At 37.8% G+C, this 25,817-nt stretch overlaps 1 protein-coding gene across 1 annotated transcript in view; it reads right to left on the bottom strand.

Annotated features, from left to right (window-relative positions):
• Positions 1–25,817, bottom strand: part of UTRN (utrophin) — a 397,724-nt gene that overhangs the window by 22,594 nt on the left and 349,313 nt on the right. The window contains exons 63-67 of the mRNA XM_086461077.1: positions 23,772–23,857; positions 14,754–14,911; positions 12,211–12,377; positions 9,607–9,718; positions 521–657 (exon numbers count right to left, since the gene is read on the bottom strand). Coding sequence (XP_086317203.1) covers positions 521–657; positions 9,607–9,718; positions 12,211–12,377; positions 14,754–14,911; positions 23,772–23,857 — 660 coding nt within the window. The remainder of the gene's footprint in view (positions 1–520; positions 658–9,606; positions 9,719–12,210; positions 12,378–14,753; positions 14,912–23,771; positions 23,858–25,817) is intronic.

Here is a 25,817-nt window from a genome sequence, read left to right as displayed (position 1 = left end):
CCTGTCAACATATCTTAATTTTGCTCTTTTAAGAGTGTCCTTTTCTGACAACTACCAAGCAAGCGCAGTATTTCTGCCAGCACCATGAGTAATACTGTGGAGACACTGACAGTGCTCTTTTTTATTAGGCCATTTATATATCTAAAGCCTGTAGGAACCTCGTTAGCTCAGAGGGAGACCATTCTAACTCCAGGGACTTTGACACAACCACATAAGCAGTGCAGTTCCAAAAGCCCAGTCTCCCCAAAGCTATAAAAGTGTTCTCTGTAAAACAGCCATTCAGCCCCCTCCAACATTACCCACCAAAGTAATGCTAATTACCTGCTAAAGCAATTGAAGTATAAAATATATTAGTTTTTCAAAACCAGACAAGATCTGCAAATAATGTGAAATAATTCATAGAAAATAATACAGCACAAGGCTCTACAACTGCTGTTGATTATTTCTCAGGTTTCACTTTTATGTTTTTAATGATATAGGCCAGTGACCCCAGGAGCAATTACTCTATAATCAAGCTTACGTCTCCAGGTTGTCACCCTCCAACACTGTTTGCACAGGCAGGTAGCCAAGTCGGGGATGCTTCGCAAAATATTTCTTTGACCTGAACTTATTCTTCAGCACCTTTGTGAAGTCCCGTACATCTTCCCCAGACGTTGTCTAAAAAAAGTTAAAAGAAATTAAATTCAACATTGCTAAATAGCATTGAGATAATAGTGCTGCTACTATCCTGAAAAAGGATACGAGAAAGAACTTCAAAATGTTAATGATGTTAAAACCTGAAATATGGTACAGTAATAAAGATAGCGCATCTACAAATTCTCTTCTACTGGAAAAAACAGCAAGGCTTCAAATTCCCAGCAAGAAATGCACTGGATTTACTAATTACTTTATTAATTAGAGAAAAACTGAAACAGGTTCAAATCTTAAGCTGACCATTTATAACCAGTCTTACAAAACACAAAAATGTAATTTTTCAGAAAAATAAAAAAAGGCAAATCAGTTTGCCAGATACTCTTAGCCATTAAAAGTACTTATACACACGAAGCTAATGACTTATCCCTTAGACAGAAAAACCTTGTAATGGCTCTGCTGAAAAAAATACAGCTAATATTCATGGATTTGTTTTTTTTAAAAAAAAAAAGTGCTAGCACAGCCCTCTATATTCACAAAGTGCCACAAAGTACTTGCTGCCTCCTGTTCAAAGGCAGCGTCAGAGGCAGGTCTTCTAAGTACCTGAAGTAACAAACTCACAGACCGATTCAGTCTCCTCCCTACTACCACAGGATAAGACTAGCACAAAAGTTAGCCACAACATTCTTCAAGTCTAAATTTACAAGTTACAATTGGCAACTCGCCCCTGTCCCCAGCAGGTCACCACTGCTGCAGCCTCTTTCAAAACTGACAAGTGCTCAGCCTGATCACTCACCCCCACATGAAACTACCTGTTATTCAGAACAGAACTAGAATTGATCCAACTACTTTTAAAAATCAGTTCCACTGGAAACAATCTCAGCAATAATGGCAGCACTGCTTTGGTAATACTATTCAGTTAACTCCTGCTACAAAAGCAGGGATATGAAAAAAACATGCAGGCATAAAATACAAGGTGAAAATGACAATAGAAAGATCTGCAGGAAGAAACAATAGTATATGGTATGCCTTTAAAGTATATGTGCTTACAGATTGTACTGAGTACTTAAAACAGAACGGTCCCCATCACATGTATTACCATGAAGCATTTCCTCTTGCAACTGCAGTCAAGTGGCCATTCAAGCTGAAGATTTGCAACAGCTTCTACACATTTCCAGCCCAAACTCTGTAATGAACTACAGATTGTATGTCTGTACCCTGTGCTTTGGGAGAAGCTTGTTTACATAAAAGGATGCCCAATCAGACAGACATAAATAGAGAAAACAAAAGTGAAAAACTTCAGTTTTGTAAAATGTTTCCATTATGTACTACAACAGGGCATAGAAGCAGATCAGACAAACATTTCTTTGATTTTATTCTCTACTGTCAAAATATAAAAATGCTTCCCTACTAACCTATGTTTTTTAATATACGTATAATATATGCAGTTATAAAGTCTGTAATGCAAATCAGACAAGCAATAAAAATTGTAGATAGTCAAACTGATGTTGGTAAGAGTTTATCACATGTGGCTTTAACAAGTAACAACAAACTGAGCAAATTTGGGATTAAGAGGTGTTTGAAACCTCAAATTTTAATACCGATGAATTCAGAGAGGGCTCAATAAATCTTTCTTGGAAAGCATCTGCTCCAATCACTGCATCATCCAAACAAGAAATGTGAGGCAGCCCAAAGGGCTGCTTGTTCTCACGCAACAGTAACTCCAGCAGATGGAACTCTGTCCCAAGGCCAAGGAATGAAAGTTTTAGTACCTACACATTGCAGAAAGAAATGTCTACTGAGCTGCCAAACTTTTCCTCTGGTGTATTCTTTATTTGGTATGACAACCTGACCCAGTTCCTTGGGAAGACTAATATAACAGTGTACTGATTGAGGACAATAAATACTAACCTGTGAAATTTGAGCAGATTTGGAAGAACGACTTAAATTTACATGCAAGAAAGATGTGGTTTTTTGTATATAACCACACTACACAATCTAATCCAAAATCATGCCAAGAGAGACATATTATAACATTTTAGTTTTGAAAGTGAAAAAAAAAAAAAAAAGCCAGGCACTGTTGTGCAGAATCTATCTACTAAATTAAAATCAACGGGTAGCTTGTACAACTTCCTTACATCGTGACAACTCGACTGCAGCCAGAAGGTCAAGAGAGGTGATTCTCACCCTCTACTCTACTCTGGTGAGACCCAACCTGGAGTGCTGTGTTCAGCTCTGGAATCCTCAGCAAAAGACAGACATGGACCTGTTGGAGCGAGTCCAGAGGAGGGCCACAAAAACAATCAGAGGACTGGAACACTTCTCCTGTGAAGACAGGCTAAGAGAATTGGGGTTGTTCAGCCTGCAGAAGAGAAGGCTCTGAGGAGAGAGATCTTATTGTGGTCTTTCAGTACTTAAAGTGTGCTATAAGAAAGATGGGGGCAACCTTTTTAGCAGGGTCTGTTGCGATAGGACAAGGAGTAATGGTTTCAAACTAAAAGAGGGTAGATTTAGACTGGATATAAGGAAGACATGTTTTACAATGAGGGTGGTGAAACACTGGAACATGTTGCCCAGAGAGGTGGTAGATCCCCCATCCCTGGAACCATTCAAGGTCAAGTTGGACAGGGCTCTGAGCAACCTGATCTAGTTGAAGATGTCCCTGCTCACTGCAGGGGGGTTGGATTTTACGACCTTTAAAGGTCCCTTCCAACCCAAACTATTCTATAATTCTAGGATTTCCACAGAAGTCAATAGCACTAATACCACCATAGTTCGAGAACTACTTCAAAAGAAAAGAAAAAAAAATCCTTTCCTTCAATGAAAATTTCAGCCAAAAGATCACATTTTCAAACTCAATTTAAAATCACAGTTCTTGGAACAAGACAATGTTCAGGAAGGAATAATTAAGATCCATGGCTAACACACATAAATAACTAAAGAACCACTTGTAGTGGAAGGTCTCAAGGAGAAAATCTGTAACAGCTGACAAACTGGCATTAGCACTCTTCAATATACCGGCCAGGCATAAATGGAGTCATAAGTCACAAACCAAAACAAGATAAAATTCCTTGTAAACCAACACAAATTTAAGAAACTGGGATTTATATGGAAAGCAGTAGGAAAAGAATATGCTGAGACATGATTTTCATATGTAGGTTAAACAAATAGTTGCTATATATTTTTAATACATTGTATATAGAACCAGTCTTTGGTAGGAAAGAGCATTAGCAAGAAAGTAATAAACCAGTTGGAGAGCTCTAAATTAAATAATACATAATATAAAAATTATAATAAACAAATATAAAAATAAAATAGATTAATAAATAATATATACTTATAATTTAATATATACTCACATTTATTTATATTTATTTCACACTGTTCTCTTTTTTCAAAGAAAAAAAATAAAGTGATAATGAAAGCCCAATTTCCCATTCCTTTCAGTGCACCTACCTATGTAAAAGGACTAGTTTGCACCTAAGTCATCATTCTGTTAATTACATATCTTACACTATGTGTAGCAGAAACCCAAAGAGCTGTTCTAACAGACACATAGAAACTGATTCCAGAAGAGATGTGAACGTCACTAATGAATGCTGTCGTGACGCTGGCCAGACATTCATGGGTTATGAGTAAGCTGGAGAGAAATGTACACAGCCATTCAATACACACAAGAATCAAGCAAGTTCTAAGAAAATATATTTTGTACAGTAAGACATGCTCAGTGATGCAAAGTTTACAGTATAAAAGAACATCTATGTTGTTTGAAAGGACTTCAGTTTGTTCTTTAATAGAAGCCCTAGTAGAGATACCTGAATTTGATACTATTTGATACTCTTCAAATGCTTTAATAAATTTCAAGGTTTGTAGTTTAAAAAAAAAAAAAACAACCCACAAACACAAAAAAAACCCGCAACCCAAAACTTTTATATCTCTTTACTTTTATTTCTTGGCATTTTATTCATCTGTAACATTTGGTAGAATCTGTACCATAAGCCTGACCGTTCTTGATGTAAAACCAAAATTCTTAGACCTACTTATGATAACAACTACGATATGCGCAGGTATGATGTTGGCTGCATCTTAAAGCAGCTGTCAGCTAGGTGCCCCTGAGAGGCTGGGAAACTCTCCAGCACAGGATGTGGGGTAGAGGCAGATACTTGATTCCTCTAAGTATTTTTTAAAAAACTGACACCTAAGAATGCAATTCACCAGTATCTTAAACACATGTTTAAGTACATACATTCATTCCCACTCACCCATGGGAAGAAAGCACCCATGATTTTAAAAAGTATCTCACATACCTTTATAGAGGGATGAGATAGGATACCACAAAAATTAGGTTATTAAAGGTATAATAACTATTTATGGCTGTCACTGCCACATCATGCCCTGTGTAACATTGTGAAGATTACCCTTCTATGACCACTTTCAAATAGGGGCATTTCATAGCAATTTCTTGGTAAGAGGCGAGACTGATTACAAATTATGTGTGTATTTTAGTTTACTCAAACAAAACCAAGCTGTAATTTTAAGAGTAACTAACTTACCTCAGAATGCAACAGAATGTAACAAACTAAGTTGAAAAAGGGTAGCAGATCACATTAGCCAGCTATCTGAGCAACTGTAAGAGTGAGACCTAGAGGAAAGCATATTGCCCAGCTGCTAGATATCAAAGACTACCTTAACCAGATAGCTATTCTTCTCAAGGCAAAGAGTACTCTCTGAACTCCACACAAAATTGCCAGATTCAACCATTCTTGCTGCTTTCTTTCATCTTCCCCACAGAACAATCCCATTTTGATAACAGTGAAGTGTCATGCTTGGTGCATTGATAAGCATGTCAAGCTGAAACCACTGACTTAGGTCAGTTTGTTGCTTATAAAACACTAAGGCTGCTTAAGGTTCAGGAATGTATCTGTCTTCTCTGGATGTCAGTAGCAATTAAATTTTCAGATGACTTACCTAGAGGAGAAATCTTAACAGGCATTATTGCAGATAAGCTTTACTGTGCTTGGAAAAAAATTTCAGTGTAGGGTGAACCATCATTCAACCAATAATTTTTGGCATCTTCCCTATCGTGTTCTGAGCTCTTTCAGGGAAATAAAATTCTGGTCATCTGGAAGATGAACGGGCTAACCCGCTGCCATCATTTTGTACAGAAAGACTACAAAAAACCAGTTCCCAAAATAAGCTCTGCTAGGTGAGTGTAGTGGCACAGAACTACAAAAATCGATTATACTTTCAGTGAGGTCAGGAAGTAAGACTACCTGCAATGAGAAAATTTTCAGAACTGCTGATTTGATATTTGTACATTACCTCAGAAAAGCTGCTTTTAAGGTTTTACTGTGGAATGCAGGAGTTGCAAAGTAGAAACAGTTTGGAGAAAGAAAACTGATGCAGTAACTATTTCCATCTGAAATTCAAAGTGCCTGTGGTACAGAAAGCCACATTAAGATAATACGAGTATCACTACTGAGAGAATTTCCATTCCAAAAAGGCTAAAAATAAATCCTGTAGGTACTTATGTAAGAGTATTCCTGAGTGAGATGCTAGGAAAATCTTACAAAATTTTTTTACACATCTCTGTGTAAAATTCTACATTAAAAATCCTATTTCTCCATATTTTCAGAGAAATACTATTTAAAGGTGAAAAAATAAGAACAATAACTTTGCATTTGTACTACTTAGAGAGAGTAACATTTTCAGTTCCTTACCCCACACATCTCTAAATCCTGAATGAATGAAAAAAAGACAACTAAATTTGTTATGAATTTTGCATTTCCAGCATCAAGGAAGCTAAATTGCAAGCTAGGATGAACACTAAATGGCACTACAGATTAAGATGCAATAACTACATATGACTATTTGACCTGATGCAAATATCACAAAAATCATTAAAATGGAGACTTGTCCCTTTGCAAATTTAATTTTAAAAACAGATTCCTTAAGCCATTCTCCAAATTATTTTAAAGTTAACTAGAAGTAACTGAGATTCTGAGAAGTCCCTTCATAACCCAGACTGAAGTGCTTACCTGAAGACAATTAAAAGGTCTCCCCTCCATCTGTGACTAAATTCTAAATGACAGCTTTATTAAGCAGGGACACTTTTTTTCCCCCTAATTATTGCTAGTATTATTGATATTAATGTATTAATATATATGAACAGGAAGAAAGAGAAGATAGAATTTATTGATGCAGTTTGATGAGTACATGTATATTGATTGTACTCTACTTTGCAATACTGACCACAAAAGCAACATTTTAACACCAACAGCCATTGAATTTAGTTGAAAAGGTAGAGTAGATGCACTCTTCCTATTCAGGCTATCTGTACTGTAACATAATGAATTCTAAGGAGCAATTAATTGGCCTTTGGTACCTTCTTTTCATCTAATTTTTATTTCACGGACCCAGCTCTATGGTGGTTTTCAGGCTTTATCCCATTTAGATATATAAGATATTCTACTCACTTACTGCAAAGACTTTTGCAATTCTTGACTATTATATTGCATTAAATTAGTTCAATACAGAGAAGTTTAGCAACAAATTAGTATACCAGAGAGCATTATTACAAATAGTAATAATAAATAACACTGGATTCTTTTTGTGAAATCAGTTCTTTATTCCTGACCTAATTCAGATGAGATTACTTAAAATGGATTGCATGTAGGTACTGATTAAGGAAGTCAAAAAGGCACATAAGAAGTCTTTTGTAATGTAATGGGTCATTTCTTTTTATAGAAACAGAGCTAGCAGAGTGTACTTACAGCAGGACCCAAGAAAAATTCCAACTCCCACATCCAGCTTCCAAATTAATGGGGGTCAGTGCTGGACCTCTAATTTTATGCATCACCTGAATTATATTCTGCTGTACCTCAAACTTCTCCAATTTCCTTCCTTTACCTCCTATGCACTTACCTACCTTCACTCACTTCAATCAAGAATGTCATTTTATTTCCCCTTAATATCCCATAGGGTATTCACCTCATTGCTCCCATATTTCATGGAAAGAAGGGACTTTTGCCTTAGGTTACCTTACTTTGCACTTAATATTGCTTTAAAACTATATTCTTTTCACAGCAGCAACAGAAATCTTCATTATAATACAAGCTGTCCCTCGTCCCAGGGACAGTGGGGATTCCAGCCTTTTCCAGAATATATTTTTCTGTACAACAGTCTTTACTTGTAAATGAAATGACTCACAGTTACGTAATGTGAACATGTCTAACAGGAGCTGAAAATTTCTCTCGGATATCAAATCTGCTGCTTCAGTTACAAGAAATATACCATGCTGTTCTATGGACAGTAACAGTATGTAATCTGTATTTGACTAATGCAACAGGAAGCATATCTTATTCTGTGGACTGGTAGCGTTACCTGTTTTGACACACCTTACACCTTCATTTATGACTTTTCTGTATATTAGAGGCATTAACAAATAAAATTTCTGTTCCATGACCATGACATAAAATAAAGATAAGGTCTGAGAGAACTTTATAAGGAAAAAAAAAAGTGTATGGAAGAAAAATACATCTCAAACACGTTCAGATTGTTTGGGTTACATTAGCTAAGGAGGCAAGTAAACAATCAGTATTACCATGTTTTTAATGCTGTTTAATAAAGGAAAGAAAACACTGTAGATCAAGATCCTGAAGGTTAGAACAGTCATGTGAGTTTGGGCAAAAGTGGACCTGTATCATACCACAAAACTAGTATGAAACAAAACCAGAAAATGACCTCTAAGGAGGCAGAAAGAGATAAATGGTGGCAGAATACAATAAACACTAGAATTAGCTGAAAAACAACAAATCCACTTCAAAAAATTTCTTCAGAATGTAGCCTGGCATGCCAATTTATCAATCAAATCCTAACATTAGGTTATAGAATTAATGGAAATAAATTAACATAACTCATGGTTTCTTCTGATCATAATGAAGTAAAAACACTACTTAATAGAATTTTAATTCTGTTACAGAAGACACATTGGATGAAAAAGAAAGGGAAAACACAGGTGCTAAGCCAAACTACAACAGCAAAAGACATTCAAATAACTCAATGATTTTTTACTATTGTAACACTATTGGAAATCAGCTCTAGTTACATTCTGGTCTGAATTTGTTTTTCTGAGCATACAGACCTTTCACCACATACCAATTATCCTATTAATTTGTGACTGAGCTAAAGTTCTTAAGAATGTAAACAACTATCAGATCTAAAAAAAAAAGTGAAAGCAGTATTTGTATGAAGAAAGTCACACACTCCTCCATTTAAGAAAGTTCCTAGAAACTTTCTTAGAAAAATCATGTTTGAAATTCCATTAGGAAAATATTGTGCTGTAAAATAATTTTTTTTTAGCTATTGCAGGCAAACTTCTCATACCATTTCTGGTTACAAACTGTCAATTCTGTTTATTTTTTTTCTATCTACACACCGATTTTTAAATATCCCAGTAAACAGTAATTACAGAATGAAACACAATGTACTTTCATCCATGTTTTCATAAAGCAAGCAAAATATTGGACCCGAAGGCAAAGATCACGTTCCTTTAAAAATATTGAAGTACATTGCTAGAATATTAAATATTCTTCACTATCGAATAGCAGCAGTAAAGTCAGTCCCTTTCCTCTGACGTGTTCTCACCTTTACAGTGCGTGTGTGTGCGCACACATGTGCAAGTACACAAGACTACAATTATATTTAATATTCTATCTTTGTTTTTACAAAACAAAAGTGAAGTTCAAGTGGTGGATACTTCTACCCATTTCTACAGAATCCAAACACCGCCCACATAAAATCAGCAGCAATAGCAAAGTCCCTGATGACTTCCAAAGAGAAAAGCAGGAAGATAGGCCCTACTAAACATACGAAAAAGAAAGCCTGACATAAAATCTAGTTGACAACAGACTATGAAAAAAATTTAGACCTCAAATAATGCAAAACCAATGCATTAGTCACTAAATTGGTACTCACAGGTATACAATACTCCACCATTGGGTAATGCAATTTATGCCCCTTTGCTGTACGGCCAGAAAAGAAACAGCTCTGACAGACATCATAGTTGAAATGTTTCAAGCTCCGGTACCTATGGGGAAATTAAACAAAGCGATTAGAGTTTCCTAAGTTCAGTTCTAATATTTACTTGTTATTAAGCCTCACGAAGCAAATTACGCTCTGAAACGGTGTCATCTGCTTTTCAGCAGCAGCAACACAAGGACACAGTGAGTTTGTTGGGATTAATTTAGAAAGCACCTTGAAGTGTGTGGGCGTGCGTGACCAGCACGTGGCACAGCCAGCACTCATCACAGATGCAGACCCAGGGGCAGCGGTGCCACTGCAGCAGCTGCACAGGACACAGGAAGCCCGCAGCCCTCTTAGTCCACTTCACATAACCTTCCTACACTACACAGGTCACCTCATTGAGTACTTAAAAGAAATTCCTGCCTTCTATAGCCATACAGAGAGCCAATGTCAATCATCTGTTGCCCAAGTTGCTTTGAAGCAGAAAATCATCAGCTTCAGAGATGGAGTGTGATGAGTTTGTAATTTTAAACTTCCAACTGACTTAAAAATATATTGCTTTAGTTTTTATTTTCCTCCCTTTAGTATTCAGATGCTATCTCAGAAAAAAACATTTTCAGTAACCAGATTGGTTTACTTTTATATGTTTTTACATGCTTAAATTCTAAACGCATTTCAGAAAATAAAACTCTTGAGAATTCATGAATTACAAAAATAATATCAAATTAAGTTTAAATATTACATTGATTTATTTACTTCCCCCCCCCCCCCCCCCCCCCCGGAGAGCACGCATGTGTATAAGCAAGATAAACTTCCACAGTATCTCTATTAAACGTATCCACCAGGAGCACAATTTATTTTTTTCTTTTTTTTAACTAAAGTTGACTAAAGCCACAATTCAATTCCGGATTCCACCTACTGTTTTTTATAGTATGGTTGTTCTGACTGGATGAGGTTATATCATTTATATGAAACTAAAATGTGCTAACTGAACCAAATTGAATAGCTACTGAATAGTTAAATTAAATTGCTTTCTGAGAGCAGTTTTCAGTACCAATCCACACTTTTCCCCTGCTGAGTTTTATGTTTTGTTTTGCAAGAGAACATGTGTCCATAAATGCAAAGGTTCACTTTTAAGGATGCTGATGCAACTGTTTATAATCTTTACTCAGAGCCTGTGTATTAAATGGCCGCATCTACCTTCTGCTAAGATGCTACATGCTTTTGTTGTTGCAGATCTCTAACTTCATTGTAGAAATCATTTAGATTGAGCCATTCCTTTGTCTTCCTTTCTCTTCTTTTCTATCTCTATGCCTTCCTTCTCCACAGAAAATATTTCAGTACAGACAAGATTCATCAGCCCCACCTCAGACATCTAAAAGATATCTGAGTTGGAGCTTTGTCACGCCATGCTCGCTCACGCATTAATTAAGAAAAATAGGAACATTTAGAGGAATTTCATCTCCTCCTAAGACAGGCAACAAAGTTTGATCAGATTAATTACATTTGGAAGCACTCATATTATCTATATTTATAATAAAAGAAGAGAGTTGCCAGCTCAATCTTAATAAGGCTGACTAAAGCCAGCCTGCCTAAATCTAGGTGAGATCAATCTGACCTCAGGATTCGTGTTATCCTTCAAAAACAGAAAGGAGAAACAGAAAGCATGAGGAACAAAGATTACTCATCTGCCTAGATACTTAAAGAAAACTCTTAGAAACCTTTACAAGAAAGTCTGCTTTATATCATTCCTAAATAATACACTTGACTTCATGACCACAGCAAAGGAAAAAGCCAGTTATGTTTAGCTCTAGCTCCTACAGTTGTGGGGGTTTTGTTTGTTTGTTTGTTTGTTTTTTGCATCATTTTATACACTGGAAGAATCAATTCACAAAGGCATGTTAGTTGTAACAGTATTCACTAAGGGTACCAACTATCTCATGCCCCATGATGATAATTCATAGTAAAATCATACAGTTCAGGAAGATAATATCCCTGGTGTCATTTTTTCTTTTAGAATTCACAGCTTCCTTTGAACAGACAAAAGGCAGATCACATTTGATACTTTAGGCAGAAACTGTGCAAGTCTCATCACAGTAACATATCAATGTTTGTGCTAAGCCAGGAAAGATTGCTGTTGAAGTGTGTCTAACATTGCCTGGCACAAGACAGTTTCCCAAGCCTTATGCAGGAGAGCAGAGAGCCGGTCTGCATTTTTTTCTTACTGATGAGCTCCTTTTGGCCTTGTGCTTACAGAAAACATGGGGTGCATTTATACTTCATTTGCTATCTACTGGATCCACCAGTGCCAAAACACCCACTGACAGCCTGCCCTGCACACCTGTCAGCTACAGGTCCATTGGGTGCCTTACAGCAGTACTGTAGGAGCCAGAAATGCACTGGCTCAGGCCACAGTGTGGCCTCACCATGGGTGGCAGATCCCATTTTAAAGCAGGAAAACAGTGGAAAAACAAACAGAAAGAATTCTACTGGTTGGAAGACTTAAAAGTGTGGACATATTCAGAGAAAACTTGCACCCAACTCCCCTCCTCTTACCTAAAGCCAACAATTGGGCACTCTTTACAGATGTTGCACTTAGCCTGATGTTTTGCCGTTTCTGCAGCTGCCACGCGGTGTAGAACTGGTAGCCATACCATAGACTGTGGCTCCAAGCGCATCCAATCTATAAATTGCTTTACAGTTATTTCAGGCTTATTGTGGTTCTGTGGAGAGAAAAAAAACCCACATCCAAATAAAAAACCAAAACAACAACAACAACAACAACAACACGTACGCAAGAAGATTTTCCTTACAATTCAATTTTTAAAAAAGCAACCTGTGTCCATCCTTTCCATGCCAGGTTAATGTAAAATCAGTTACAGGATACAAGAAACAACCTTGATTAAAATGCAAATAAAGAAAAGAAGTTAGTCAGTAATACAGTGGACTAAACAGCCATGATAGAGTGGACAGATGGTAACAAAGATGGAGTACAGAGTAAGGGAGTAATGGAGTCCATAGTAAAGCCATCTTTGAACTGAAAGGACTTGAGAAAGAAGTAAGGGAGCATGAAAGGGAAACACGTTCTTCAGTTCAAACATGCTGAAGATACGGTTGTCTTTTGAGTTAAGATTGACTCCAGACTGCTAAAAGTCAGTACTGCTTACATGTGTCTGCTAACTGCCATGAGACTCATGCAATTTTTTGTTGTTGTATTCTGAGGCCATGGTACCCTTTCAAGTTAGCACATTTAAAAATATACAAACAAATAAGTAAATAAATAAATAATGAGGGAGAAAGATATGTGCCACTTATAGGCAATCACTGCAAGAATACAGCTGAACTGAAGTATTTGCATGATTGTTTTAAGAATATGTTCCACACTCTTTTTAAGCTGTAACCATCAGAGGAGTCTAGCTGTAAAGGTATTATATCGATCAACTTTGTCAGCAATAAGAACAGCGGTCATCTTTCTGAGCTCACTGGAAGTAATAGAACACAACTTAAAATGAAAGTTATTCTTAAATGGTAACACATGATGAGAAGCAACACTAGGCTTCTTAACATTCACAGCCCAAGTCGATTTTTAGCAGTAAAAAGAAGCAGCATGAAGAGAAAAAAAAAAAAAAACACAAAACCACGCTTTCCTCACCAGCAAAATACTTGTTTTCACGAGGCTGAGATAACTGTCATGCAAGCTGCACACTTTCTCTATGCTTTCTTAACGACCAGGTACTGTAGTCGAGCTATTCATGCGAGATGAGGGATGTAATCTCATTTTAACTGTTTTTATTTAAATATTTAATTTTAAACACTACCTTGCTAGTACTCCTCACCCATAATGAAACAGCATGGGAGATGGGGCAGATCCTTGAGGGACACAAAGATTATTCCTCTGTGACAGAAAAAGTCTGCCACTAACAAATGAATAACTTATTTCAGTAGGACTTGAACCACTCAAGGCCAGTGATAGGTATGTCAAGCACCACCTTTTATTGACTGAAGCAGCAATGTTAAAACCTCAGGGGAAGTTTTTCACAGTTAATCGGTCAAATCAACTTCCATAAGTATCTATTAATGATCTGGACATTCTTCCAATTCCAATCATCTCAGATTCCAGAAATTAATCTAATAGTTCTGAAAAAAGCCAGCACAACTGAATTTTTCAAAGCACTGGAAGAAAAATGTAGAAACGCCTATGAAAGAACGGCAAAAGAAAGATACTCTTAAAAGTTCGCTATAATATTTTATGTTTGATTCAATAAAATCAGAAATATTAAAGTCAGTAGTTTTATATATGCCACAGTGAATTTTTAACCCATACATAATTTCTGACAATGCTCAAAAGCAGCCACTTTCACAGAAATAATACTCTCAAGCAGTATAGTTATCACTAGCAAACAGTCAGAGCCTTAGGCATCCTTGACAAAGTCTGAGTTAGGTTGTGTTCCATTACAACATCCTCTTTTTAATTCTCATCTTCTTTAAATAGACGCTCCTTGCAGCATCATTAACCCCCTGGATGTAGTGCGGAGCTGAACAGCAGGCTGTAAGACAGCTTTATTCCACATTCTGATCTGCTGCATAAACGCTCATGATATGTAAATGACTATGCTTTAAGTTTCATGCCACTGCAAGCTCTTTTGTCAGTAAAATAATGCCAAATATTTTCCTGATGCACAAGGTCAAAAATTACTATCAACATAATTCTCTTGTTCTGTTGAGATCATGTCTTGTTCCAGCAGGGAAAAGCACGTTGTTCTCACAGTACCAGGTTGCTTTGAACGACGCAAAGCAGGATAATTGGCTGCTACAAAATTCTTTTAACAGCTTTTAGAGCAGCCAATACTGTCAAAACCACAAAGATTTATATATTCTTTTTGCTAAATGTAATTTGTTTGATCCTCTCCTAAACCATAAACCATCTTTTACAGCTGCACTTTCACAGAACTTCCCACATTTAGTTGCAGAGGCATATTCATTTCTGTTCAACAACTCAATGGACATTTTCAAATTCCTCTCTTCTTTTTACACCATGTAAAAGTGAATCTTAAGACTTCAGAGAGGTTGGCTTTTTTTTTCACATGAGAATTTCTTACCTGTTGGAAGCAGCTGCGCACGCTGGGTTCAATGTTGCTGCCACCAAAGGCTGCCACTTCCCCAAGCTGCCGTGGGATCTGGATAGCATCATGAAGCAGCAGACCCAGCTGCCTCTGGTCACACATTTCTGTGGGGCCTGTCACCTCCTTGAAGAGATCTGCAACACCAAAAGAGGCACCAGCTCATTTAATTTCCATGTATGCCCCCTTGTATCCAGTAACACTGCAGCTCGAGCTTTATAATTTTTGTAATCCAGTCGTAGTTACAGCCAGCCACTGTCCCTTTCATGACAGTTTACCTTCAACTAATCTTGGTACTCTGATTATGTTCTGTTGATCCATAACCACACAAATGAGTAAAGTAAGGCCAAATGAATGAAACCATATGGCTTCTTATGGCATCTTGTGATAAAACTGTCATGGCAGTTTTACCTAGGAGCAGCTGTGTGACAAAACAAAAGACACGTCACAAAATCAGAACAGCTTTTTGTTCTAAGCCATCACTACCACATTGCCCCCCTAATATTTACTAAGTTCTCTATGTTATCACTAGGGAAGGATGCTTTCCATAGTGTGAAAGAGCTCTTGATCCCCAGGTGTAAGAAATCAGGAAAGAACGGCAAGAGACTGACATGGCTGAGCTCAGACCTGCTGGGCAAACAAAGGGCAAGAAGGCATGCTCAGGCAGTGGAAGCAGGGACAGGCATCCTGGGAAGAGTATAGGGATGCTGCCCGGTTGTGTAGGGATGGGGTCAGGAAGGCCAAGGTACAGCTGGAGCTGAACTTGGTGAGGGATGCGAAGAACAGTAAGAAGGACTTCTATAGGTAAGTCAACCAGAAAAGGAAGGTCAAAGAAAGCATATCTCCGCGATAAGCAAGACTGGCAAACTGGTAACAACAGACAAGGAGAAGGCTGAGGTACTCAATGACTTTTTTTGCCTCAGTTTTCACTGGCAACTTCTCTTCTGGCACCTCTCGAGTGCATAGGCAGGAAGATGGGGACTTGGGGAGCAAAGTCCCTCCCACTGTAAGAGAAGATCAGGTTCATGACCGCCTGAGGAACCTGAACATACATAAGTCTATGGAACCTGATGAGATGCATCGCAGAGTCCTGAGGGAATTGACTGATGTAGTTGCCAAGCCACTCTCCATGATATTTGTAAAGTCATGGCAGTCAGGTGAAGTCCCCAGTGACTGGAAAAAGGGAAACATTGCACCCATTTTTAAAAAGGGTAGAAAGGAGGACCCTGGGAACTATCAACCTGTCAGCCTCACCTCTGTGCCTGGAAAGATCAAGGAACAGATCCTCCTAAAAGCTATGCTAAGGCACATGGAGGACAGGGAGGAGATTCGAGACAGCCAGCATGGCTTCACCAGGGGCAAGTCCTGCCTGACCAACCTAGTGGCCTTCTATGGTGGAATGACTCCATCAGTGGACAAGTGAAGAGCTACAGATGTCTTCTGTCTGGACTTCTATAAGGCGTCTAACACAGTCCCCCACATCCTTCTCCCTAAATTGGAAGAGATGGATTTGATGGGTAGACTGTTTGGTGGGTGAGGAATTGGCTGGCTGGTTGCATCCAGAGGGTAGTGGTCAACGGCTTGATGTCCAGATGGAGATTGGTGACATGTGGCATCCCTCAGGGGTCTGTACTGGGACCAGTACTGTTTAATATCTTCACCAATGACATAGATGGTGGGATCAAGTGCACCCTCAGCAAGCTTGCAGGCAACACCAAACTGAGTGGTGAGCTGACATGCCTGAGGGAAGGGAGGCCATCCACAGGGACCTGGACAAGCTTGAGAAGTGGGTCCGTGTGAACACCATGAGATTCAACAAGGCCAAGTGCAAGGTCCTGCACCTGGGACGGGACAATCCCAAGCACAGATACAGGCTAGGGGATGAAGGGATTGAGAGCAGCCCTGCAGAGAAGGACTTGGGGGTGCTGATGGATGGAAAGCTGGATGTGAGCCAGCAATGTGTACTCACAGCCCAGATAGCCAATCGCATCCTGGGCTGCATCAAGAGAAGTGTGGCCAGCAGGTCAAGGGAGGTGATTCTACCCCTATACTCTGCTCTGGTGAGATCCAACCTGGAGTACTGCGTCCAGCTCTGGGGTCCTCCCCAGTGTAAGAAGGACATGGACCTGCATGAGTGAGTCCAAAGGAGGGCCACAAAAATTATCACAGGGATGGAACATCACTCCTGTGAAGACAGGCTGAGAGAGTTGGGGTTGTTCAGCCTGCAGAAGAGAAGGCTCTGAGGAGAGAGATCTTATTGTGGTCTTTCAGTACTTAAAGTGCGCCTATAAGAAAGATGGGGGCAACCTTTTTAGCAGGGTCTGTTGCGATAGGACAAGGAGTAATGGTTTCAAACTAAAAGAGGGTAGATTTAGACTGGATACAAGGAAGACATTTTTTATAATGAGGGTGGTGAAACACTGGCACAGGCTGCCCAGAGAGGTGGCAGAAGCCCCATCCCTGGAACCATTCAAGCTCAGGTTGGACAAGGCTCCAAGCAACCTGATCTGGCTAAAGATGTCCCTGCTCACTGCAGGGGGGTTGGATTAGATGACCTTTAAAGGCCCCCTCCAACACAAACTATTCTATGATTCTATGAAGAAGGAAATAATATTTCAGAAATCCATATCTTACAAAATCTATGCCATCCTTCGGTTGGGTGGGGACAGAAGCACATTTGCTCTGAAATGAAAGTAGAAATTACCACAAGTCACAGCTGGCCATATGAAATAGCTTAAAGCAAGAGCAGCAGCCAGAAAGACAAGCTTAACATTAATCACATTTGCTTCCCGGATAATCATGTCTTCTTCCATGTACTCTTCCTTTACTGATTCCCTTTTCCTAAGGTAGGTGTCAAGCCCTGCAGTATAAGTGGACGTGCTGGGATGTCTGTAAAGACAGAAAAAATTGAGGCTGAAAGGGATCAAGAAAATTGTTCCAGATACAGACACTGGGAAGAAAGATGCTGCTTGTACCTACTTAAGAGTCACAGTAAAGCACTGAATTAATAGGCCTGTCTGCAGTATTGATAATATTTCTTAAGTGCTTTCTTAACACATTTCTTTGATTGGACATTTTTAATTGCTAAAACTTTGAGCTGAAATCTTTAACATGTTTCTGCCAACTATCCTTGATTTATGAACTTCGTAGCTGTGTACATTAATATTTAGTCAAAAGAGGAATCTCTTCTCAAAACATCTTAAACACTGAGTTCATCTCAGAAATATTTTTAAATTCTGTGATTGCTGCAAATTACAGAAGAAATGGAAGTGAATTCTTTGTGTTCATTCCAGTTGGCTTTTACATTCTCCTTTTGCACTCAAGTGTCTGGCTTGGATTAAAGCTCCAAGTAATCTTAAAAGAAAAAAAAAAAAAAATCCATCTATACTATTGCCCTACTTTTCATGTTTCCCACCAGAACAACCATTAATAGATTAGAAATAAATGAAATTTGAAAATTCAGTCTGCCTGCAATTCTGTCTGAGAAACAGAGAAGCTTTGTTCAGAAACACTCAAGAGAAACTCTTTTATTACACTGTGTAAATTGTTTTGCCCTTCATTTGGAGAAACTGTCAAGCTTTGTCAGTGTGCTTCAGGAAGTCTGGTCGTACTTTTTTTCTTGGCAAAGGAGGCTGAGGCAGAAGAAAGGATTTTCACAAAATAGAAATCCAGACAACTGAATTAATTTTTAGAGCTTCTTGTATTTTTCTCACCCCTTTCTTGTCCAGTCAAACACATGCTACAGCATCTTCAGTGCTAGTGAGAAAAACCCACAGACAAGAGCAGTGACAGAACTAGTACTGCACAGCTGCCTGCTCATCTTGTCAATCCCAGATCCTAGCTAGCTTCTCAGCAACCTAGCTGAGGTTGCGATAGTTTTGCAGTTTCTACCTCATATGATAAAAAAAATGCCTGTTTTATTTTTCCTGGGTTTTTTTATCATTCTATAGTGGAAACAGGCACTAAAAGAAGAACCATTCATTAGCTGCTGTAGCTGGGAGGAAGATGAAGAAATTTCCTAAGCCCTAAAACTTCAGTTGATTGGGGAGGTAGTAAATAGAGGAAAAATGATGTGGCAGGAGAGGGAACAGGGAGTGTGATTAGCTAGGGATGATTCAAGTAGGAAATCAGCAAATACCTTTGAAGAGCTGAAACTCCTCCAAAACCCTCCATTTCAAAAAAAAACCCCAAAAACAAAAACAAAGAAACAAACAACAAACAAACAAACAAAAAAAAAAAAAAAAACAAAAAAAACCCACCCCACACAAACCAACCAAAACCCCACAACCCAAAACTTCACACTGGCAGCTGTGCATAATGAGTGTCCAAGTCCAAGGGAGTTCATGGATGGTGTCCTCTTTTCCCAAACCCCTCAATGCCTTCAGTGTGACACACAGCAGGAGAAGCTCCTAAACTAAAGGTACGGTAAGCCAAAATGTTCTCGCTGTCTGGCCTACCTCCTTAAAGTAACCCACGAGCTATTACCTGACAAAGGAAGCATGGTGAGAGCAGTTCATGAATGGCAGACGTATAGAAGGAGGGCTCATTTTAGCTCTGACAGGGAGCACCAGACATCATACGCCAGTGGGGAAAGGGACCCCATACGTCACTCATCAGCAATGTCAGAAACCATGAACTCTTGTAAATGAAGTTTCTTAATATGTACATACATAATATACATTGATATAAAGTTAAACTGTATAAGGGACTCTACCAAATGGACCAGAAGAATGATTGGGGAAGCAGAAGAAAAGATTATGCAGATCTGAGCCACAGGAAAAAAACAGAAACAATAAAAAACCCCCAACCAACAGTTAAATTAAATTCAGCCTCATGCTAGTATTTCAAGGATGACAGCCAGTGGGAGTCAAAGTGCAGCTTAGCTGAACAACCCGAGAAAATGTACTTACTGGTTGGTATAGAAGGAAATACTTGAAAATGTTGAAAAGATTATTAAATTCCTACCAAAATGGTAATAAGATAGATAGTAGCAAGATGTCCATGACACATTGTAATGTTGCGTTGTCACAAACAGAATGCACGCTTTTTCATTTTTTTTTTTGAAAATCACTGTTCCAAATGTTTTGAAAAATTAACAACATAAATGTAACAATAAAAAAAAAATCACATTCCAAGGATGCTGTACATCACTTGAAAATTTAACTGCTTCACAGTTGAGATTTTTCAAGTAGTCCTTCTTTTTCACGTCAAATCCTACAGTATTATGTATTACATGATACGACCCAAAATCTACACATCTACACAGTAAATACAACTCCATGCTTATTTTCTATTTCTGCTGTCAGTCTGGACTTTCTGTGTTAAAAATAAGCCCAGGTAAGAGTGAAATGCATACAAATGTACTCCCAGGTATTACACAGTGCTATGACTTCTCTCCACCTCTAAAACTGAAGAAACGGGTTGGAAGATAAAATTCCTGCTATCCCTCAGGAAACCCATAGTCTCTGAGACATCATTTGTCTCCTGACTGCATGACTAGGCATAAAACTTGCTGTGAATTATCACACATGCAAATTTTTTTACCGTTGAAACACTTGCTGATATGATTAAAATTTACCTTCCTACAACATTTGGGACACCAAAATTGAGTGGTTAAAAATGTTTCATTTTCCCCACACTATTTGGAAGTTCTGTAATAATGTATGAACAACCGGTGGTAAAAAGAAACAGTGTTTTGTTTATTGTGCTCTGAGTATTTTGGAACTAAAGTAGTATTACTTTTTGTCATGTGCATCCCCCTTTTATTTTTTTTTTTTTCTTTTCCACTTTTTAAGGCTACTTCTATACCTGTGAACTGAACAGCGGCACTAAGGTCTAAGCCCAAGCACTGGAACGCTCTCATCTGTATCATTAAGCTGCTAAAAGTGTATCCATCATGATTTTTATCAAAGTCGACTAATTCTCATCCCCAAAATAGCCAGGAATAATGTGAGAGTTGGGCAGGGTCTGGGATCATTTCCAATAGATAGCTCACATGTGTCCCCCCTTTTCTGGGGAGAAAGGAGAGCATAACATGGATACAGCCCGACCAGGTCATTGGCCTCACCAACAGAAAAGAAGCCCTGGACTATTTGCCCTAAAGCATAGATGTAACTAGCTCACAGCAACTCGATCATATTTGCAGGTCCATTTTTATTCACAGGAGCACCCAGGTGCGTGCTTGAAGTTAAGCATGTCCTTAAACATCTTCAAGAATAGGCATTCTTTAACTGAGGCTTCAATATTTCTTCTAAAGTAATTGGGACTTCTTTTAATTAAAGATCCATTCTCATGTAAACCCTGAAGTCTAGCATCTTAAAAAGAAGATTAATTAAATTTTAAAAAAAAAAAAATCACAGAAATTTCCTTGGTGAAACATTTTTTAAAAGATGCATCAAGTAAAATGATCCTACCTATACTGGAAACAAACATACAGTTAACAAAATTCTTATTTGTAATGGAAATGAATGTGACTAAAGGCGGCTGTTAAAACAACAACAACAAAAACCCACACACATACACACAAAAAAAAAGAAAGAAAAAGGCTTAGGCTTCACATCAAAGAAAGAAAAAAAGAGAGAACAAAAGCTTGATTTCCTCAAAAAGGTAAGAGAGAAAGAAGGTCAATTGTACTCGTAAACTGAAATTATCATCCCCTGTCATTTTACTGTATTATTTCATAAACCCAACGTCTCCGCAGCCCAGAAATTATGTTTCTTCAAGTTAATCCCCAAATCCCCAGTTAATCTCTGGGAAGGCTGAGGTAGAAAACACTTGAGCAGACAGCCTGGTTAAGAGTTTTACAAAAGATTGAAGGGTTCATCCAAGAGTTTTTAAAACAAGAAACTTGCCTATTTTACTACCAGCTACCCTGAGAAGAGTTATGCCTCTCTAAGACTACAACATTTAAGGCATGGCCTGTGCTCTGATAAGGGCTCCAACTGCAACTGTATGATGACTGCCATGCTCAGAGAAGCCTGGGATTGACAACACCTCAGAAATGCTTAGAAGAAATACAGCCAAAAGGAGAAGCAAATGTCAGGAGCTGGTCCAAGAAAGTGAAAAATCAGAAAGCAGACAATTCATATTAAGCACCAACATTTGGAGATACTGCTCTTGCTATCAAGTGACTGACTTTCTTGAAAATACTTAGCATTTCTGTTATGGAATGGAAGCTCAATAGATACAACAAAATTTCTCTCAACAGTAGATGATTAGTAGGGTGTGACAACAACAAAACAAGCAAGAGAGCTCATACCAAAGATCAGTCTGTTACACAGGTGGTGCCAGAGGACCCCAAAACACTAACTGCAAAGCCACCACAGACCAACAACCAGTACCTGACACTGTTACTTCGTTCTTTGGCAAAATTTCTTTCAGACTGAAGAGTTCTGTTTTGTGACAATTTTATGGCTCGTAAGGACAATAAAGCTGATAATAAAGACATCAAAGCCTGGCCCGCTGATCAGAACAGGAGTTAGAGCAACAACAAAAAAAAGTAGTGCTATCTGCCATTAATTCTCTGCTTTGAGAAGCCGAGCAACTATTTCAATTTCTGGGTTTTTTTTCAGGTTGAAGTGATAATCACTTGGCACAAAAGTCTCCTGAGACTTTTTCTGTACTAATTTTCTAGGACTTTTCACAGCAATCTTCAGGAAAAAACCCACTCTGTTAACGCAGATTATACAAATCTGCAGCCACCATCAGCTGCCATTTTTACTTTACTACTAGCCACAAAGCAACAACATGAAAATGAATCCGACCTAGTCATTGCCTGTATTCAATAATCATCCATAAGTACGCTAATTCATTACCGATAGCAATTTATTGTGAGTTTATTCACAGGTCTTGGGTTTTTTTAAACCATCTTCTGGTAGGGTCATCATTCTGTAATCCACAGCCTAACTCAATCCTATATTTTACAAAAGCTTTTTATTTCACACTGAACAAGCAGATTACCCCCTGAATTGTTGTTACTGAACAGAGGTATGTTCACCAAGCTCTTTTAGTTATGGACTAATTCACAGATATGTCAAATGACATAAGGAAACTAAAAACCCCAAAGTCTTGGTATGCCATTCAGATGACAAAATATGCCCCAATGTGTAAGATTCCTGTACTTTTGCTCAACGTTAATAATCAAGATTACAAGATTATGTAACAAATGCTTTTAAGGAATGCAAAAATTGCAAAATGCAAAGCCTCAATGATACATGGCAAATACAGTCTCTATACGTTTTACATATGTTTCTGAAATGGAACTACTGCAAAGAATAGCAATTTTAAGATGATGTGCATAAATATAACTGTCCATCACCTAGGATGCTCTCATATAGTGCTTAATCTCTTTTCTGTATTTGTCAGGGGGTTTTGCCACAAAGTTACTCAATTCTCTTCTGCTCTAGCAATCATTCTTGTGAAATATTTTTATACCACTCAGTATTTCTCAAGCTTGTGAGATTACTTAAATCAACATAATTTAAACTTTTTCTGTATAATCCTGGCAAAAAGCACATATACCGGAAGACTGTTTTCAGAGTTCAGATCATCTTTCTCATAGACCATAAAATATAATTCCAGGGTTTTGATGTATTTCCTTGCTTTATCAGACATATCAATCTGTTCCAATCAACACTGACTTGCTTGATTTTTCCTTAAACAAAACATTCACACATGCAAAAAAGAACAGAATCAGTCAAATAGAATACTTCTCTAGCTTCCACATGGCTACATTCTCCTTTGCTTTTGCAGAGTGCAATAGTGTGCATTATGATGATGCATAATTGACATCAATACTTTCCAGTCAGGATATAAATCCTACTTTCTCCATTGTCACTAATGATAATGAAAACAATTCTATTTTACTTGCTCATAAGAAAACTGTCTTGCTACAGGCATGAGAAATGTTTTACTACAAATCTTGCTACAATGTGTGTTGTTATTGTACATGACTGAATTATATAAAGTAAGCATTTTATAAAATCCATTTTTCCTTACATCTGTACTTCTCCTCCAGAAGGCCCTTAGAAAGAGACATCAAGCCAATTTTCAGAGACTGCACTCGAATTTTTCCAGTTCGGCCACTGAAATTATAAAGATAAGACAATTTAATACAGTTTCATTTCATTTCATTTCATTTCAACTCAAGTCTACCAAAAAATGCAAAGACATTGGTGAGTTCTACTTCAAACACACTTCAAATCTCAAAACAAATTAACGCTACATTAAGAATGCTTCACTTAAAAAAGCTCAGCTCACCTTTTAAATAGTTCACATGTCAAAACAGTGCATATTACTCCAAGAGGGCAGACATTTAGATCTGTAAAGCTCCCAACATGATTTAATAATGTGACAAACACAGAAAAAATACACGAGCACTCAGCAGGAAAGCCTGTTACTCAGTGTGAAACACAAGGACTGAAAACCAAGTTTTCATTTCACAGTAATTAATTAATTTTTTTCACTTTATTTTTCCTTTTCTGTTTAAAATGTTCTGATATACATGTGTACCAGGACATAAACAGTCAACCACATGCACTAATTAAATAATGTGGAGCTGCTGTTCTTTTTAAGCAACATGAATTCAGGCTCATCTTGTCCAGCATGAAAACAAATTAATGTCTAAACCCAAAAAACTACATGTGAAACCTAAAGCAACTGGAGAACAGATAGGAGGTTATCAAATCAAGTGATTTTAAACCTGCGAGACACTGTTCAAAAAGATACTAAACCAAACTAAACCCAGGGTACATGGAAAAGGACAATTTGAAAGTTCAAAAGATCAGTCCAGAAACATATCCTTAAAGGATGATGATTTCTTCTTTCAAAGACCAAAGAACATGACATGACTTGTCTATAGATGAGACATGTCAAAAAAATCATGAGAACAGTAGTTAAACTGTATGTATTATACACAAACCCCTGCATTTAAGGTCAGCTGGGTCCTTCACCAGCAAGTAAGATAATACTAAAATTAACATCACCCAAAACATTACTTTGGTCCCTTCTGGCATGCAGAAGTGATATATCCCTTAATTACTTCTGGAGTGCTTATTAGATATCTCTTTCTGTCCTATCCATTCAACATATGGTCTTCTGTCTGATTTACTTCACAAATGTTGTGCTGAATACAAGACTATTAATATACTCCTGGGCTCTCAATGAATTAGCTAAGCACCTCACAAATATTAATGCATTTGTCTTCACAACCATCACCTAATCTAGTGAGACTAGACAGTATTAGCTTCTCCATTCCACAAGCTGGAACAGAGGTACAGAGAAATTATTGTCAAATTAATCAAAAACATGCATTACTTTTACTGCCTAGTTTCAAAACCAGGACCCAATTTTCCAGAATGTTGTAAAAGTGCCATCTATTTTATACATTCAAGCTTAGCTTCAAATTACCTCTTTCAATCTCAGACGCTACATCATTCTGGCATACTTTAACATGTAAATGGCTCATTTTACAACCTTGATAAAAGTTCTTTCTCCCTTCTTTTTTGTGTATGGTTGTCTGCGTTAACTTTGTATTACACGGAAAAACAAAGCTGAACATTCATTTGGGTTTGATTTAACTCAGGACTGACTATAGCATTAATTTATTCAAGGCAGAAACTCAGAAAAACTTCGCAGCTAAAAGGTCAGGGTACATATGTGAAGGCTTCGAACTTCTACAGATTTCAGCAGATTTCTATAGTAACTACGAAAAACCTCCTTTGCATAAAAAGCATTTTCTCAATAAATTAGGAAAATAATTACAAAGCCTGCAATATTACATTTTTCTAAAGAGCAACATATTTTCCTCTAACCTTTTTCTTGTAAGCAGCTAAATATTAGCACTGAAATTATATATATAGTAAAAAACCCCACACAAAGCCAAATATTAACATCCCTCCAAACCTACAGACTTGGTAGCATTGACACTTCCAGCTCCATGGTTTAAGTTTGCCCAGCTTAGAGAATCACAAAACCACTGAGGTCAGGAGGGACCTCTGGAGATTATCCAGACCAATGCTCCTGCTCAGTCAGGTAGAAGTTGTT

This window comes from Leptosomus discolor, chromosome 2, assembly GCF_034619465.1.
Source record: "Leptosomus discolor isolate bLepDis1 chromosome 2, bLepDis1.hap2, whole genome shotgun sequence".
NCBI lineage: Eukaryota > Metazoa > Chordata > Aves > Leptosomiformes > Leptosomidae > Leptosomus > Leptosomus discolor.
This window is presented reverse-complemented; position numbering and strand designations above follow the sequence as displayed.